Consider the following 16437-nt stretch of genomic DNA (forward strand, 5'->3'; position numbering starts at 1 on the left):
CTACTTAGGGCCAGGGTACCTTGCACACACTCAGCTTGTGGCTATTCATAGCTGATCAACAGATTCAGTTACATAATATGAACTTGTAGCTAGTTATCTTTCAGTTAATCAGAATCTCCAAACCTGCCCCCTCCCCTCCCCCACCTGCTGAGTGTTTTAGTTACATATCAGCTAAAGGACACACATGGGTTCTCTGTTCTGGGATCTGCGTTTGGCACCCTGCAGTTCCCAGCCCTGTGATAACAGGAGCAGAGGCAGCATGAAGGAGGTGGTACTTGGAATTAACCTGACAAATGCTCATCTGTTATTAAACCTGGCATTTGCTCTTTCCAAGTAAATACATGCTTCAAAAACAACAATCAATCCACACTGTAATGAAGCCTTTCTTCCTCTACTCATTAAATTTCAAGCTTAATGAGGTGGGAGGAGTATCACACCTATGGAGTTGAAAAAGCAAAACACGACATTAAGACAGGAATTAGAGGCCAGAGACACATGTCAGTGGGTTGAGAACTTGGTTTGCATATCACTGACCTGGGTTCAATACCCAGCATCCCATATACCATGATTCCCCGAACACCAACCAAAGTACTTCCTGAGAGCCAAGAGTAACCCCTGAGCATCTCTGGGTATGGCCCCAAAACTACCAAACAAACAAATAAAAAAGACAGGAATTAGCTGTATGTTCTAAAATCATGTAGCTTAAACAAATCATGTGAACAAATCATGTAGCTTAAAAATGGCTTAAAAGTGTGCACGACAGTTTGGAGAACAAATATCTGAATGGACTGGACTGTGTACATGTTTCCTAGCCCGTTAGAACATGTACAAGGAACAGATTTTTCTGCAGGATAGCCTGGCTTGTTGTTTTAAATGAATCTGTACTTAATAAATGTTTATTAAAGAAATGTATAAATCATGATAAAAAGAACAACCTTACTTTTTTCTCATAGAATGAACTAAACACTGAGATAGGTGTTCAGATTATAATATTTCCCTAGTTCCCCAATTTTCCACCCATCCCAAACATACCCTGGTTGTTTTGTTGATTTGAACTATATCCTCTGAGAAAGATAAATACATAAAAAAGTGAAAATAATAGATACAAAGAAATATTTATTTAATCAATGCTTGTCAGTTTATCATGACCAGGAGGTTAAGGAATCAAGTGATGAGGTATTAAAATAGTTGGAAAGTTTTTAAAATGGTATCTGTTCTACAGAAAAAATCAAGTATAGGGGAATAGAAACTGTAGCTAACAGTATTTCTGCTCATTGTAATGGAAATTTTCTATCACCTGAGCTGCCCACCAATAGAACCATCATTTTCTCCTTTTCTGAATCCTCCAAAAGTTGTCCTGAATAATTTTTATACATCCTCCAGATATTAGCCCCAAAGCACTTTCTTTTTTGAAAGTCTTCTCTCCAAAATTAGAGTATTTACTACTGTTATATTCTGGAAGAACTCCAAGTTACCTGGTCATACTTTTCATGCCTGCTATAATTATTTGCAAAATTGTCTCTACCGTGGGTGCTTACAACCCCCTACACACACACACACATACACACACACACACACACACACACACATATCCCATATACAAAAGCTCACTGAAGACAGGAATTTCATCTGCCTGTTCTGTAATATCTCATTCAGCAACTCTTCTGCCAGAACGAATAAGTGGATGGGAGACATTGAAAAGGTATTTCTTTATTGAAAGGCAGGACCATGTAACAGTTGTATTGGGTGGGGGGGGGGTGGGAGTGGGGAACAGCGTGAGGAGATCCTTCAATTTCACCCCAGTCTTTAGCAGATTTTGATGAGAACTTTATTTTTGAAGATTTCTACCACTGTTCTATGGGTTATATACCTTCAAGTATAAATTTCAAAATGCCATCTAAGCTTTCCAATTTATTTCTGTAGAGTGAGATTACTTGAAGTACATCTGTCTTTTATAACCATAAAATGAATGTAATAACAAAGTGTGGGGTTAATCTTACTTTAACTTTCAGTATTCTGCATAAGTTGATACAGAAGACACTTAAGGAACAAATATATAAGAATTTTTCTCCATTAATCACAAAGTAAAATAACTGCATAAAAAATTTAAGTACTTGGCCAGGTACTGACAACTATCCATTTCTCACCTTTCCATAATATCTGTATGTAAGTGCATTAAAGATGCAAGGTTATAGAGCCCCAATGCTCACCTGTTCACTGTTTCACTCTGACACTACACATACATACCCAATATCTGATCTTATTTCCAACTCAGTTTACATATCTGAGCGTCCACTTCTGCACACTTATCTCTCCTAAAGGATTAAGACAATGCTTTCCTCTGATTGCAACTGGCAATTCAATCATGAACAAAGCATCCCTCCAACCAGTTTTAAGACCCTATAAGAAATGGAGAGCACTGAGTAACTGCTATGGTGCTATGACCCAATGTTCCTCTTTTAGCTAATTCAATTATTTCAGAAACAAACAAAAAGTAATTTGCACTTAAGGTTTATTTTATCTATACTATGAATATCATATCCAACAATCCTAATGTCTACCAACATTTTTTAAATATAAGTAAAGATCAAATCAAGCTCCAAAAAGTCTACTAAAGAGGTTTTTTTAAAAAAAAAACTTAGCCAGATTTTCAGAGGTCCACACTTGGAGAAAATACAGGACCTGAAATTACAAGGAAATAACTTAAACTAGCTCCTACATCTGGATGGGGTGATATATCTGTGGCGTGAAGCCTGATTTTCAAACTCAATAGTTCAAAGCTTTCACCATGAGAGTGCTGGGTTTCACAAGAGATCACCTATGGCTCAGATTCACAAAGAAATAGAGAAGGCAGAAAAAGGCAGTTCCTGAATGAAAGCTTTTCATCACAGGCCACAGAAACAAATGCTAGGAAGGAAATGGATAAGTTGATGACTGTACCCTAATTACCCGTGAAAATGAACAGTCAGCGAATAACACAATGCCACATCATAAAGGAATCAATTCCTTCCAATTTTGGATGGAATTCAACTAAAAATTGTTATGGAAGTTAATATAAGCAGATTTTTATAAATAATTCACTATTAAAACCAATGATTTTATGTCTGAATAATACACACAAAAAAACCCTTCACTCTCATTTTTATAGCAAAAAGGTACCTCATGGACTTTGCACTAAATATGAATTATCCAGATAAGTGTTTCATTAGACTACATATCTATTTATTGTAAGTCTAATGAATCTGTGCCATTTGAAAATAGTGGGCAAAAGACATATACCTATACCTTCAGAGTCTTTTCTATGGTAAGTGAAGTACGTGTTTCAAATATGCACATATACATGCATATGACTATAATAAACAGTGTTCAGAATTTATAAAGAAAAAGAAAATGAAAAAGAAAGAGAATGATACAGCTTATATCAACAAGTCAAGGACGTGATATTCAAGCGAGTATGTGATGTAAGATTAGCAAGGAGAGTGCTTGTCAGCAAGGGAAAATTCAAGAGGCCCCAAGCCCATTAATAGCACTTTCAATGTAAAGGCAATATTTATTACTATATTTTAACAACAATCTAAAATGTAATTTTCAGGTGTGAAACCCATTCTTAACAGCATATCAATGTCATCTAAGAACTAACATGAATTATTATAAATGCAAAAGTTTGCCTAACATGATCAAACTAACGAGGAACTCCATTCATCACCTAGCCTTAGACAAATCAGGATGGATTATGGCCATGTAGGAAGATATAAACAAATTAACCACTCCGGAGGTTTAAGTTGAGGGCTTGACAGTGAATTTATTGACAACCAAGATGCTGGTCAGTATACCTATCATTTATCTTGAAATTACAAAAATTGAAAATATGAAACTTACTTTTATGTTTTTACTGTTCTTCTTTTCATTACCAGATCACAATTACATGAATCTCCTAAGTTTGGTGAGGTTTTCTTTGGTTTGTTTTTTGTTTCTTTGCTTTTTGTTTGTTTTTTTTTATATTAGATTGGTGGCCTGGAAGAGTTCCAGGCCTGTGAGCCCCTAAAACTGCTCTTTAAGGATGTTGCCAAAATTGAAAAGGGAAAAATTTTGTGACTCTGGAAGCAAAGCCTTTTTATATGTTGACCTAGAAAGGTTCTAATATGTGTTTCCATGACCTTTTCTTTTTTTTTTATTTAATCATTTTTTTTATTAGTGAAACACCATGAGGTACATTTATAGACTTATAAATTTTTGTGCTTGGGTTTCAGTTATACAATGATCAAGTACCCATCCCTCCACCAGTGCCCATCCTCCCCCATCTCGGGTCCTAGCATCCCTCCCACCCCCCATCCCCCCCCCCCCGTCCCACCCTGCCGCTGTGGCAGGGCATTCCCCCTTGTTCTCTCTCTCTTCTTTTGGGTACTGTGTTTTGCCAGAGAGGCATTGAGTGGCAATCATGTTTGGTCTATAGACTACTTTTAGCATGCCCATGACCTTTCCTTGGTTCTGTCTCACGAAGCTCAGTTTACAGGTAAAATGGGAAGATTCTGCCCCCTCGCTTTGTGATCTCTTATCATCAGGTGTGTTATGTCGCTCCACATCATGAGTGCTGTCATCCCCATCTCTCACAACCCTTCCAGTGCTGCTGTCCGGTATTTCTTTCCTGCATCCTGCCTCCAGCCTCCCTCCTTATTGCATTCCTTAATCATTCCATCTACGTTTTCATTTGTCTTTGAAGACTCCAGAATCCAGACTCTCATTAGTTTAGGAACAAGAGAGTGCATGATCTTCAAAATTGACAATGAAAATCAGTAGCAACACTTCTATATATTTGTGTGTGTGGGGGGGGGGTGCTTGAGTCACACTCAGTACTCCTGGTTCCATGCTCAAGGATCACTCCTGGCAGTGCTCAGATGCAGTACTGGAGATAAAACGAAGATTGACCACATGCAAGGCAAACAAACCCCTGTACTATGGTCCAGTCCAGATACACTTTCTATCCTCATTTCTAGTTGATGCATTTGATGATACAAATGGAACATATTGAATTCATTACAATGATTGTATATATTCATTACTCAGTTTTCCCCATTATGATGAATTTATATTTCATTAAATGAGTCAGAATTGTCAGTTCATAGTTAAGAGGATCAATATAATAAGTTCTCTGACAAATTATAATCTGCTTAAGTATCGGCTCATTTAATTGTGAAATACCTTAAGTATTTTTAAAGATATAAAATCTCATGGAAGAGGCTATTTTCTCCTTTCCTCAAAAAGTCCATGTTCTCTTTTGAACACACTCTTCTCTTTCTCTCCTTTCACATCCCTCTCTGGGCTGGAGGATAGCACAGCGGGTAGGGCTATTGCCTTGTGTGCAGCCAGCCAGGATGAGCCGGGTTCGATTCCTCTGCCCCTCTTGGAGAGCCCGGCAAGCTACCGAGAGTATCTTGCCTGCATGGCAAAGCCTGGCAAGCTACCCGTGACATATTCAATATGCCAAACACAGTAACAACAAAGTCTCACAATGGAGACGTTACTGGGCCCGCTCGAGCAAATCGATGAACAACGGGAGAACAGTGACAGTGACACATCCCTCTCTAAATAAAAACTATGCTGCTTCATTAAAATAAGTAAACAAATAAAACAAAATCTCATGGGAGGGGATCACTCATAAGGTTTTGGGTAACTGAACTAGAAATTTGAAAATAAATGTTTAAATAAGATGAGAAAGAAGTGAATTTAAGAACAGAAACTAGCTAGGGTTTCTATTCCTGTTTGTTTTGTTTCTATTCCTGTTTCATATAAAAACAAAGAAAGGAAAACTACTCTGAACAGACACCAAAATAATTCCTAGGAAATTATGGAGTATTTCCAGGGTCAGTAAGCATTCTCAGTAATTTACTCCAAGTAATTCATTGGCACTCGAAACCACCCTGAGGAATGGGAGATGCAGAAACTGGAACAGATTCGGACAACTATGGAACTAAAGGTGCAAGGTCACCGGCCCAGCAATCTGCAATCCCTAAATTGAATTCAGGCTGTCCTACTCCTGAGCACATTTTCTTAACCTCCTGACCCAAATGTACTACTTTTCTAGAATCTATTGATTCTCCCCTTCAGCTTATGGGGAATTAGTCTTTGACCCCAGGAAAGGCTGAAACCCTCACAAGTCACAGCGCTACGCTGGAAATCTAAAGTGATCCCAGAACAGCTGCTGGCTCTGCATGTGCCAATCTTTCCTGTAGATCGGTAGATCTCAAGCTCACAGCTCCTTGGGGGAGGGTCATCCAATGTTGGCAGAGCAACAGTTTTCTAAGCCACAAAGTTACTTTGCAAGAAAGTGCCTTGCACACTGTAAAGTCTGTCTAAGATACATCCTCACTCATCTCTCTCTGCCTCCTATTAACCCCATCAAATGAGCCACATGTCTTTTGAAGTACTGAGGGCAGGAAGAGTTTAGCAGCGTAACTGAGTTCCAGCTGGTCTAGAGACCATGGTGCTGCTGCCTTATCCTTCTTTAAAAGGCAATTTCGTCCCAGTGCCTCGCTGCTCAACATTCCCCATCTCTTACCCCATAGGAGAGGTACATTCAAGGAGCCTATTATTTAGATGGGGAAGACAGGATACTGGGGACTCCCTTTCCTGTGCTTGACTCTTCAAATGCTCCATGTTGTGATATGCCTTTTTTTTTCCTTCATTAGCCAACCCGTGATTGCTAAGCTGCTCTGTCAATATGGTCTAAATCCAAGGAAATGGGACACTGATAGTCATCCTCAACCAGAAACTAAACTCAGCACACACCAATCCCCAGTTTCCTGTACATTCCTACCCACCTCACCTTTCTTGGAGCATCTGCTTTTGGGGAAATCCACCCTTTGTTTGGGGTGCCTTCCCTCCTTTTTAACCAATTGGGCGGTGCCTTCCCTCCCTTTTAACCAATTTCATTCCAATCTACAATCTACACAGAACCATTCACACTCCAGCCCTGCTGAAAACCTTACAGAAGGTGAGAGGTAGAAACAACATTTCACTTTTTTTTTATTGGCATTTTCCCCCTGCAAATAAATGTGAGCATCCTTTCAAAACATTCCTTGGTGCAACAGAATGGATAAGTATCGAAGGATAATAACAAGACTTTGGCCTCAGATAACAAAATACAGATTACCAAGCAGTGAGGGGAGGGAATGGAGAAAAAAAAGAGGGAGACAAGTAACATAAAGACACTGGTGGTGGGAATTGGGCACGGTAGTGATAGTGGTGCATAGGCAGCGTCAGTAACTCTGTACAGTAAACTGTGTATGTTAACACCTGTAGCCACGTTACCTACTTTTAAAATTTTTTATGTTTGTTGGCTATACCTATAAATTGCCTATTCTCCTCCGCTTATTTTTCTGGTAGATTTTTTCATCTATTTCTTTTCAATATTAAGGAACCTGTGAGTACACTGGATATTAAAATGTTATCACACCAACTGTATTACAAATATTTTGCCAAATGTTCGAAACCTACTTTGTATTCTTTATATACTTCAGAAAGTAATTTTTAGGCCTTTCCCTTCTCCGCCTAAACTCAAACTATTTGATTTATTTCAGTGTTTGATTTTCTTCACAAAAATTAACCCTGTTTGGATTCTAATTGAAGACACATGGATTTTTTTTAATTGCTTTGGGAATAATTAACATTTAAATGATATGGAGACCTCTGTGTCAACAGCCCAGCAATTTTTTTCATTTGTTCATGTGTTGGGCTGGAGAGATAGCACAGCGGGTAGGGCATCTGCCTTACATGCGGTTAACCCAGCAGACCTGGGTTCTAGTCCTCCGCCCCTCTCAGAGAGCCCGGCAAGCTACCGAGAGTATCTCTCCCTCACAGCAAAGCCCGGAAAACTCCCCATGACGTATTCAATATACCAAACACAGTAACAACAAGTCTCACAATGGAAACGTTACTGGGGCCACTTGAGCAAATCAATAAACAAAACAACGGGAGGACAATGACAGTGACAGTTCATGTGTTGTTTTGTGTTCTTCAGTTAGATTTTATGGCTTTTTTCTATTTTTATCCTTCCATTTTGAAATATATTCAATAAAGGTCTTTGCAAAACAACAATGACCTATATCACCTCACACCTGTGAGAATGGCTATTATTCAAAAGACAAGAAACAGTATGCATTGGAGAGAATGTGGAATAAAGGGAAAATTCTAGACTGTGGAAGTGTAAACAGAGAAGAGTATCAAAAGGCCTCCAAAATTAAAATACTAAAATTCCATACAATCCAATTATCTCAATTCTGGGTATTTACCAAAACAGAGCAAAAACACAAATTTGAAGAGATACTCCTCATGTCAGGAACTGAAAACTTTGCCCATAATTATTTAAAAGGTGATGTGTTGTACATGCAAAATGGAATACTTTTCACCAGTAGAAAAAGACAAAATAAAGCCACTAGTAATAACATGGGTGGGCTAAATATATTATCATTGGAAATATAAACAATGAAAAATTTACATCTGTATATATAGAAAAGCCAAAGAAACGGTACAGTGGGAAAGACATTTTCTTGCATGTGGCCAACCCAGGTTTGTTCCCTGTCACCCCATACGGTTCCCTGAGTACTGCCAGGAGTGATCTCTGAGCACAAAGCCAAGAGTAAGCCCTGAGCAGTTCCGGTTTGATCCAAAAGCCAAAAATAAATAATCTAATAAAAATAAGTGTTTAAACTATATAACTAATCGTACCCTCGTGTCTCTCCATGAAGAGCTAGAAGAACATGGATAAATTGAATTCAGGGAAAAACTGTATGGTGAAGATTAGAATTGGATTTTTCGTGTTGAATTTAAATAATCTAAGCACCTTGTGATTTTTCAGTGATATGAACCTGAAACTTATATAATGTTATAATGCAATGTTGCTTCAAGTAAAAATTAATAAAATTAAATGTGAAGGGTTTTGCAACATGAAGAATGGCTATTTTATAAGCTAAAAACATTATAAATATATTAAGTCACTGTTTGCTACCATTGTTCAGTCAGTAAATGTATCTTCTAGCATTGTAAAAGTTTTAAATTTTTAAATAGTCAAATATGTCTAACTATTCTTTTAAAGCTTGTGGCCCTCCAGTCTTATTTTAGAACAACACTATTATGTCTAAGTAGTATACACAGAGTCTCCTGGGTTCTTTTTAAAATTGCTAAAAATATTTTAGTGTTTATATTCACATCTTTACTCCAACTGGAATTCATTTTCATATGATTTAAGATTCAGGTCCAATTTTAACTCTATCCTGATGGATAGTCATTATATCAGCACTATTTTTTAGCTAATACACTTTTTTTCATTGACATGAATCAACATTTTTATAATATATTAAATTCTTATACATATTGGATTATATTTTAGAATTCTGCATCCTATCCTGATTATTATTATATCTTATTATACCAAACTAATATTAACCAAATGTTATATTATGGTATTATATTATATATAACTTTATATTATGATAACTCATAACTTAAATTCTCTTTCACTGTTTTTCATTTTCATTCTTTCAAATGCTAATCCGAAATATTACCTTCCCATTCAACTCTAAAATCATTTCTCTATATTTTACAATTTAAAAAAAACCCAAACAGAAAAATAAAGACAACACCTTTGTCAGAGTCCATTTGAAACTGTCTGACACTTAACAATTGTATGTTACTTTGGGGGAATCAAAATTTTTCCTCTGTTGAGAATTTCAATTAAAAAAAATAACATTCAGAGCATTTGATCATTGTATAATTGAAACCCAAGCACAAAAATTTGTAAGTCTACAACTGTACCTCATATGTCTCACTAATAAAAAAAAAAATTTTAAAAAAACATGCTCTGTACTTTTTCAGATTTTAATTTATGTTCTTTGATAAATTTCAAAGTTGTCTTCCTTTTTATCATCCTTTATTATTTTGTAAATAAACTTAAGCACTTTCAAATTGAGGAAATTGATATTTTTCTTAAATTTTGTGTCTGTGCTTAAACAGAAATATACTTCTTTGGTATGACTATTACTGAATTCTAGAAATCCTGAAAAATCAGACAATGTGGCTAAATTCATTCAAAAAGACTTGAATTTGAATTGGGAGAAAGGAAAACTGTTTTATGCTTAAAATTTGACTTAATATTTCCAGTCATGAATTTATAATTATTACAATCCTATCTTAAATAAATTTCAGAAACATTACCTTTGTTTGTTCTTGCAATTAATTACCTAAAATGAAACACTTTTCCATGCTGCTGAAACCAAATCTCTGAATAAAATCATTGTGGAATTATCACTAGGGTCTTACTTGACTAGAAAGTTTAGAAGCTTCCACAGCATGTTCAAAGTCTGGTCTTCCAATTACAGCAGGCTCTTTATTCATTACTCCTTTTCCTTTCTTGTATTCTGCCTAAAAGGGGGAAAAGCATTTTAAATATGTCTACTTTACAATGAAGAATTATACTAACAGTAACCAAAATGAAATAAAATAGGTCCCGAGTCTATAAAAAATATTCCTTTCAATTAACCACACACTGTCATGCTAAGGCAGGCATCGACTTTAAATTATGGTTATTTAAACACACAATTTTTTTGCAGTTAAGTAATTACTAATTTTCAGTCTATGTATCTACTCATCATTATTGTATTTATGTTTAAGCAGCTTTTAAAAACGAGTGAGGTGGTCATTTTTGGTTAAGGAGGATCCTGCATTCTATATACTGATAGCTTTTAAAGTCAAAAACTCACCGGCATCTCTTCCCCTTTCCCCCTGTTTAAGTAACATGCAGTTAATTTAATATATAATTATTAGTTTTTAGGGTATACTTGGTTCAAGTTAAGCCATCATTTTTTTTGTACAGGGGCACAACCAGTGATGCTCAGGGGTAGCTCCTGGCTTTGCAATCCAGAAGTGCTCCTGGAGGTGCTCAGGGGACTACATGGGTTGCAGGAGACTGAACCTGACTCAGCTGGGTGCAAAACAAGTGCCCTGCCTTCTTGTACTATCTCTGGCCCCTAAGGCATTTTTTTACTTTTTGGGTCACACCTGGCAATGCTCAGGGGTTATTCCTGGCTCTGCACTCAGAGTGGGTGCTCAGGGGACCATATGGGATGCTGGGAATCGAACTCAGGTAGGCCACGTGCAAGGCAAACAAACGCCCTACCTGCCGTGCTATTGCTCCAGCCCCTAAGGCATCATTTTAAAACAGGTTTTTAGGTATGGTTACGTAAAATAGTATTATCCACAGAGGAGATCTTCCAGAAAACCAGGAAATAGTCAAGTTATATAGGAAATGTACACGGTTAAATTTTAACAGAAGAAAATCTATATAGCCAATGGCAACAACATAGGAGCAACATAGGAGAAATTTTGGGGAGGACAGTAAGTGACCTGGGGCCGGAAGACTAACAACCTTGACTGAGACATTCAAATGTATTCTTATATCTAAATATTTCTAAGTATGGTGACACCAGCCACTGTTAAATCTGAGTGGGTCATACATGGATCTAAACAACTTACACAGTCAAGTGGCTAACCCAGACTGAAAGACTGAGACGCCATTAATTCAGATTGATTAATTTCACTCATTAACTCATTCATCCACCTACCAAAGTCATGCTTTACCTAATGCAAAAGTAAGAAATCATATCTGCTCAAGATATGAAAGAAAGATTACATTGCTTATGATCTTGGAGATCTGTGTTGCCTTCTTGATGTCTGGTCTGTCGAGCTCTGCATTATACAAGTGAGTATCCTGCACATCTTTCCTGTAAGAAATCTGAGCAAAGAGAAATTAGAGATTTTATATAGTTACAAGCCTTAATATCCATGACATTACACATCTTTGCCATGATTAACAAAAAGAGTAGACTAAGCATAAATTCTTTTTTTAAAAAATGTTTCCATACAAAATTTATTCAGTTGGGTATACCCTCTTGTTACATTGTCATTGCCATTATTGCACATGAACTTTACTTATACAATAAAGAAATGTGAACCCAGCAATCAGTACAAAAGCACTCAGGCTTTTATTTTACATTTACTACTGTCATAAGCATCCTAGTATGTGTTAATGTGTATATGGTCTGTTCACACGCAAAGATCCTCAGTCAGGCTTATAACTTGCCTGTTTACTCAATGCCTAGTAAAGGCATGATGAGCTCCAGGACTATGGAGAAACTCCCTTCCTCAGTATGTGAAGCTCTGTTACTACATTGCCCACCCTCCCATTCACACACTTTCCTGGTCAGTGTCATAAAATGTCTATGTCTGAGAGAAATAGTTTAGGGTAATGGGAGCTTTATTAGCTAGTCAATACTATCACAATACCTTAATTAAATAACTAAACATATTAAAAGTAATGAGATTAATATATTCACACTCAGGCCAGAGTTACAGTACAGTAGGTAGGAAATCTGCTTTGCAAGTGGCCGAACCAGGTGAATCCCCAGCATCCCATACAGTCCCTAGAGCCTAGCCTACCAGGAGTGATCCCTGAGTGCAGAGCCAGGAGTAAGCCCTGGGTGTGTCCCAGAAACAAACACAAAACAAAGAGATATTCAAACTCTATCAAATATGAAAAATACTTTCAGGCTTAAGTACAGAAAAACAGAAGTTTAAAGAGAATGATAAGGGCCAGAGATATAGTGCAGGGGTTGAATAATATTCTTGCATACACACAATCCTAGTTCAGTCCCCAGATACCATCACTTGGTACAGCTCTGGAGGCCCCTGAGCACTGCACAGCCATGATGGCCATGATGACTTAACCAGCACTCGAACCCTCCCACTGGACTCTCAGTAGACCACTGGTCAGTTGGCTGAGAACTGCTCAGGGCATCCCAGGGCCCCCAGAGGAGTGCAAAAATAACATCTAAATTAGTTGTAAAATATCAAAGGAAAATAAATGTTACCAAGTGTACTTTATTGATAGCAGGCATTTAGATTACATTAACTCAACTAATAAATGGGGAGAGATGCTGTGGTGAACTAGTCTGATGGCCTATGGTGAATATCTGTCCACTTCTCTACCCAAGACCAATTATAAGCTGCAGGGATGTTTAGCTATTTACAGATGTATTTTTATTTGGAAGTCAAATGTTCTATCATTGAGATACCCCCGAGAGTATCTCACCTGCACAGCAAAGCCTGGCAAGCTACCCGTGACGTATTCAATATGCCAAACACAGTAAAAAGTCTCACAATGTTACTGGGCCTGCTCGAGCAAATCGATGAACAACGGGAGGACAGTGAAAGTGAGAGTGATTTTTATTTGGCAGATCACATGTTCATTATATTTGATTCTCTTCATGTTATAATGCTCGAGCGGGCCCAGTAACGTCTCCATTGGAGACTTTGTTGTTACTGTGTCTGGCATATCGAATACTCTCGGTAGCTTGCCGGGCTCTCCGAGAGGGGCGGAGGAATCGAACTCGGGTCGGCCATGTTGGCCGCGTGCAAGGCAGACGCCCTACCCGCTGTGCTATCGCTCCAATGCAAAGAATAAGGTGAGATTCTTAAAATTATCTTCATTTTCACAATGAATGCTAGAAAACAGGAAAGTACAACTGGATACTACACACAATATACAATTAAATTCTGTTCAGAATCACTGTCACTGTATCATTGTCATCCCACTGTTCATCAATTTCCTCAAGCAGGCACCAGTAATGTCTCCATTCGTCTTAGCCCTGAAATTTTAGCAAGTGCCACATTGGAGGCTCTTTCAGGATCAGGGGAATGAGACCCATCATTGTTACTGGGTTTTGGCATTTTGAATATGCCATGGGGAGCTTGCCAGACTCTGCTGTGCGGGCAGGATACTCTCGGTAGCCTGCCAGATTCTCTGAGAGTGAGAACTAGACAATAAGAAATTGAATGCGGCCGCATGCTTCCAGGAGATCGGTTTTGGCTGTCTCTGGGTCTTGGCCATTGATGGGATTACGCGGTGCTGGGGGCAGTTGGTGGGTGTAATGCCTAACTACTGGAAGATGGGGGATCTGGATGGCGGAGGCCCAGTCCTGATCTGAGCAGGCTTGGAGATCTCAGCCCTGGGTCCCGCACACCTGGGTTTCTCTGCCGGTTCCTTTATGCATGAGGCTTGTCTGAATGTGTGGAGAGCAGTCTTAAGCATGGCTGTGGCTGGTTCTGGAGGTCTTCAGCTATTCAGAATAAATTTTTCTAATATTGCTTGCAAACTTGTGCAATGCATCTTCTGAGGTACTTATTAAAAATTCCTTATGGTAAAATATAATACTTCAATAAAAATTTTTTAGTTTTGTCTTGTTATTTGGGGTCAGGTGTGGTTCAGGACTCTGCTCAGGGATCACTCCTGGAGGAATTGGGGGACCAAAGCCCAATCAGTTATGTGCAAAGCAAGTACAACAAGCACTTTATCCATATTATCACTCTGGCTCCATTAAGTTCATTCTTAACTGTCTCTAATAGAATTTCAGTAAATGGTTCTCCCAAATCTACATATTCATTAAATACCAACTGAGTATTATGGCATACTGTAGATCAGTGTTTCTCAAAAGGGAGCCCTATGGTCCTCTTTGGGCCCTAGGATATTCCAAGGGGGTCACAGGTGAAAACTGTATAAATGGGTGACAAGGGGTCATAGCACAAAACTAGGGACCAACTTGTATGACAGGCGACCAAAAGAAGAAAACAAGGTTGAAAGGGACCATCATCAGAAAAAAGGTTGAGAAACAAAAATCTAGATAATATTACTCTCTTCTTTTCTAACTCCAGAGTTCACACACACACACACACACACACACACACACACATACACACACACACACACACACACACACATACACACACACACACACACACACACACACACACCACTGATACACATACAGAGGTACTTTCTTACTTCTTTCAAGGATAATAAGAAATTATAAATAATAAGAGAGCTAAGTTTAAAAAATGATGATGCATTAATACTTCAGCAGACTTTCTGCATATTATGTGATTTATTTCAATAAAATATTTATATACATTTCTATTTACTCTTTTTAAGTGGTTGTGTTGGCCTTAGCACAAAGACCAATTTTTTTAAACTGTGTTCAAAATCACGAACCTGTCTAACAAGTGAACATAGCTTAAATACAATTAGCATAATTTCAGCAAGAACATCTGTTTTATTCAGGATTTCTATTTTCACAGGACTACTTAACAAGTAATTCCGGGTAAGCTTTGTGGATCCAGGGAGCACATCTTAAGAACAAGCTGGAAAAAACGGGAGCTCTTTGGTGGAGTGATTTTTACATGTGGGCGATTTAAAATATGTCAATTTCTTTGGTTTAAAAAAGCAACACAATGGTGAACCAATGAAGACCAATGGACCTCTGCCTACACTGAGTTAAACACAAGCTGTGTAAACAAAACCTGAGTCTCAGGTGAAAACAAACCAAAATGATTATCCACCTACAAAAGAACAGTTTCTAAGTTACTGCATTCATATGAAAACCACAGGGGGTAAATGGCTTTTTGTTTGGAAAGAATGAGGGTAAAAATGGAAATCCTTACTTTTTGAAAAGAGCTGCAACCTTTCAGCAATCCAAGCTTTTCCAGGGTTACCTAATTACAGGCTGTTCAGCCTGATGCCTGCCTGAGGAGAGGTGAGCAACACAAAGGCCCAGAGCAGGATTCTGAATAGGACCCCATCATCCATGTAAATTGCAAATTAGAGGCCGGCATATGCGACTCAAAACAAATATTAAGATTGACATGAGCTGCAGATTCAAACAAGCAGACCCCACAGAGTCCCACCGGAGAAAAGCACCAGACCTTCTTCTCTGTCGCTGGCGGAACTTTCTAGAATATCACAGGTCACTGCTGAGGGATGGTCCACAGGAATAGAGCTGAGAAGGAGGGTCATCTGAAAGCAGCAAACTCCTGAGTTTCAGGCTGCCCAATGTGCTCTGGACAGAGTCATGTGGTTGCCAGAGTCGATGACCCATCCTCTTCCACCTAAATTGCCCCTTGGATTTGAGAGACACGTATCTGACACATCACAGACACGTGTTTGCTCCACACTGTAATCCATCAGGGATCAAAAAGTAAAAACTGTTATACAGCAGCAGAGAAAGTGTCCGATCAAAGTGTGTGTGTGTGTGTGTGTGTGTGTGTGTGTGCTTGTGTGTTTATATTTCCTAAATAAATGTACACTAAAAGTGCTTAACCATATTGCATCATTGAACTGATTTCTATCAGTCTTCTCACAGAATGGTGTTCTTTGTGACTGTTGTCTAAAATCAGAAGAAAGAAGAGGTTGCTGAAACTCTTCAATCCAGGCTTGACTGGTACAAGTTTGAGGATCGTTAATTTAACTTCATGTTTCAGGTTTTGGTCGCTACTGTGTCTTCAAAGCATAGCAAAGAATAAAGAACAAAGAGGGAGGGAAGAAGGGAAAAGGAT

At 38.2% G+C, this 16437-nt stretch overlaps 1 protein-coding gene across 4 annotated transcripts in view; it reads right to left on the reverse strand.

Annotated features, from left to right (window-relative positions):
- The window catches only part of NEBL (nebulette), a 379293-nt gene that overhangs the window by 72653 nt on the left and 290203 nt on the right, over positions 1-16437 (reverse strand). For 3 of the 4 annotated variants that reach the window (XM_056114775.1, XM_056114773.1, XM_056114772.1), the window contains exons 6-7: positions 11684-11785; positions 10315-10416 (exon numbers count right to left, since the gene is read on the reverse strand). The exons of the other annotated variant lie outside the window; for it this stretch is intronic. In XM_056114775.1, coding sequence (XP_055970750.1) covers positions 10315-10416; positions 11684-11785 — 204 coding nt within the window. The remainder of the gene's footprint in view (positions 1-10314; positions 10417-11683; positions 11786-16437) is intronic. 4 annotated transcript variants of the gene reach the window in all.

Source organism: Sorex fumeus, unplaced genomic scaffold, assembly GCF_029834395.1.
Source record: "Sorex fumeus unplaced genomic scaffold, SorFum_2.1 ptg000026l, whole genome shotgun sequence".
NCBI classification, from domain to species: Eukaryota; Metazoa; Chordata; class Mammalia; order Eulipotyphla; family Soricidae; genus Sorex; species Sorex fumeus.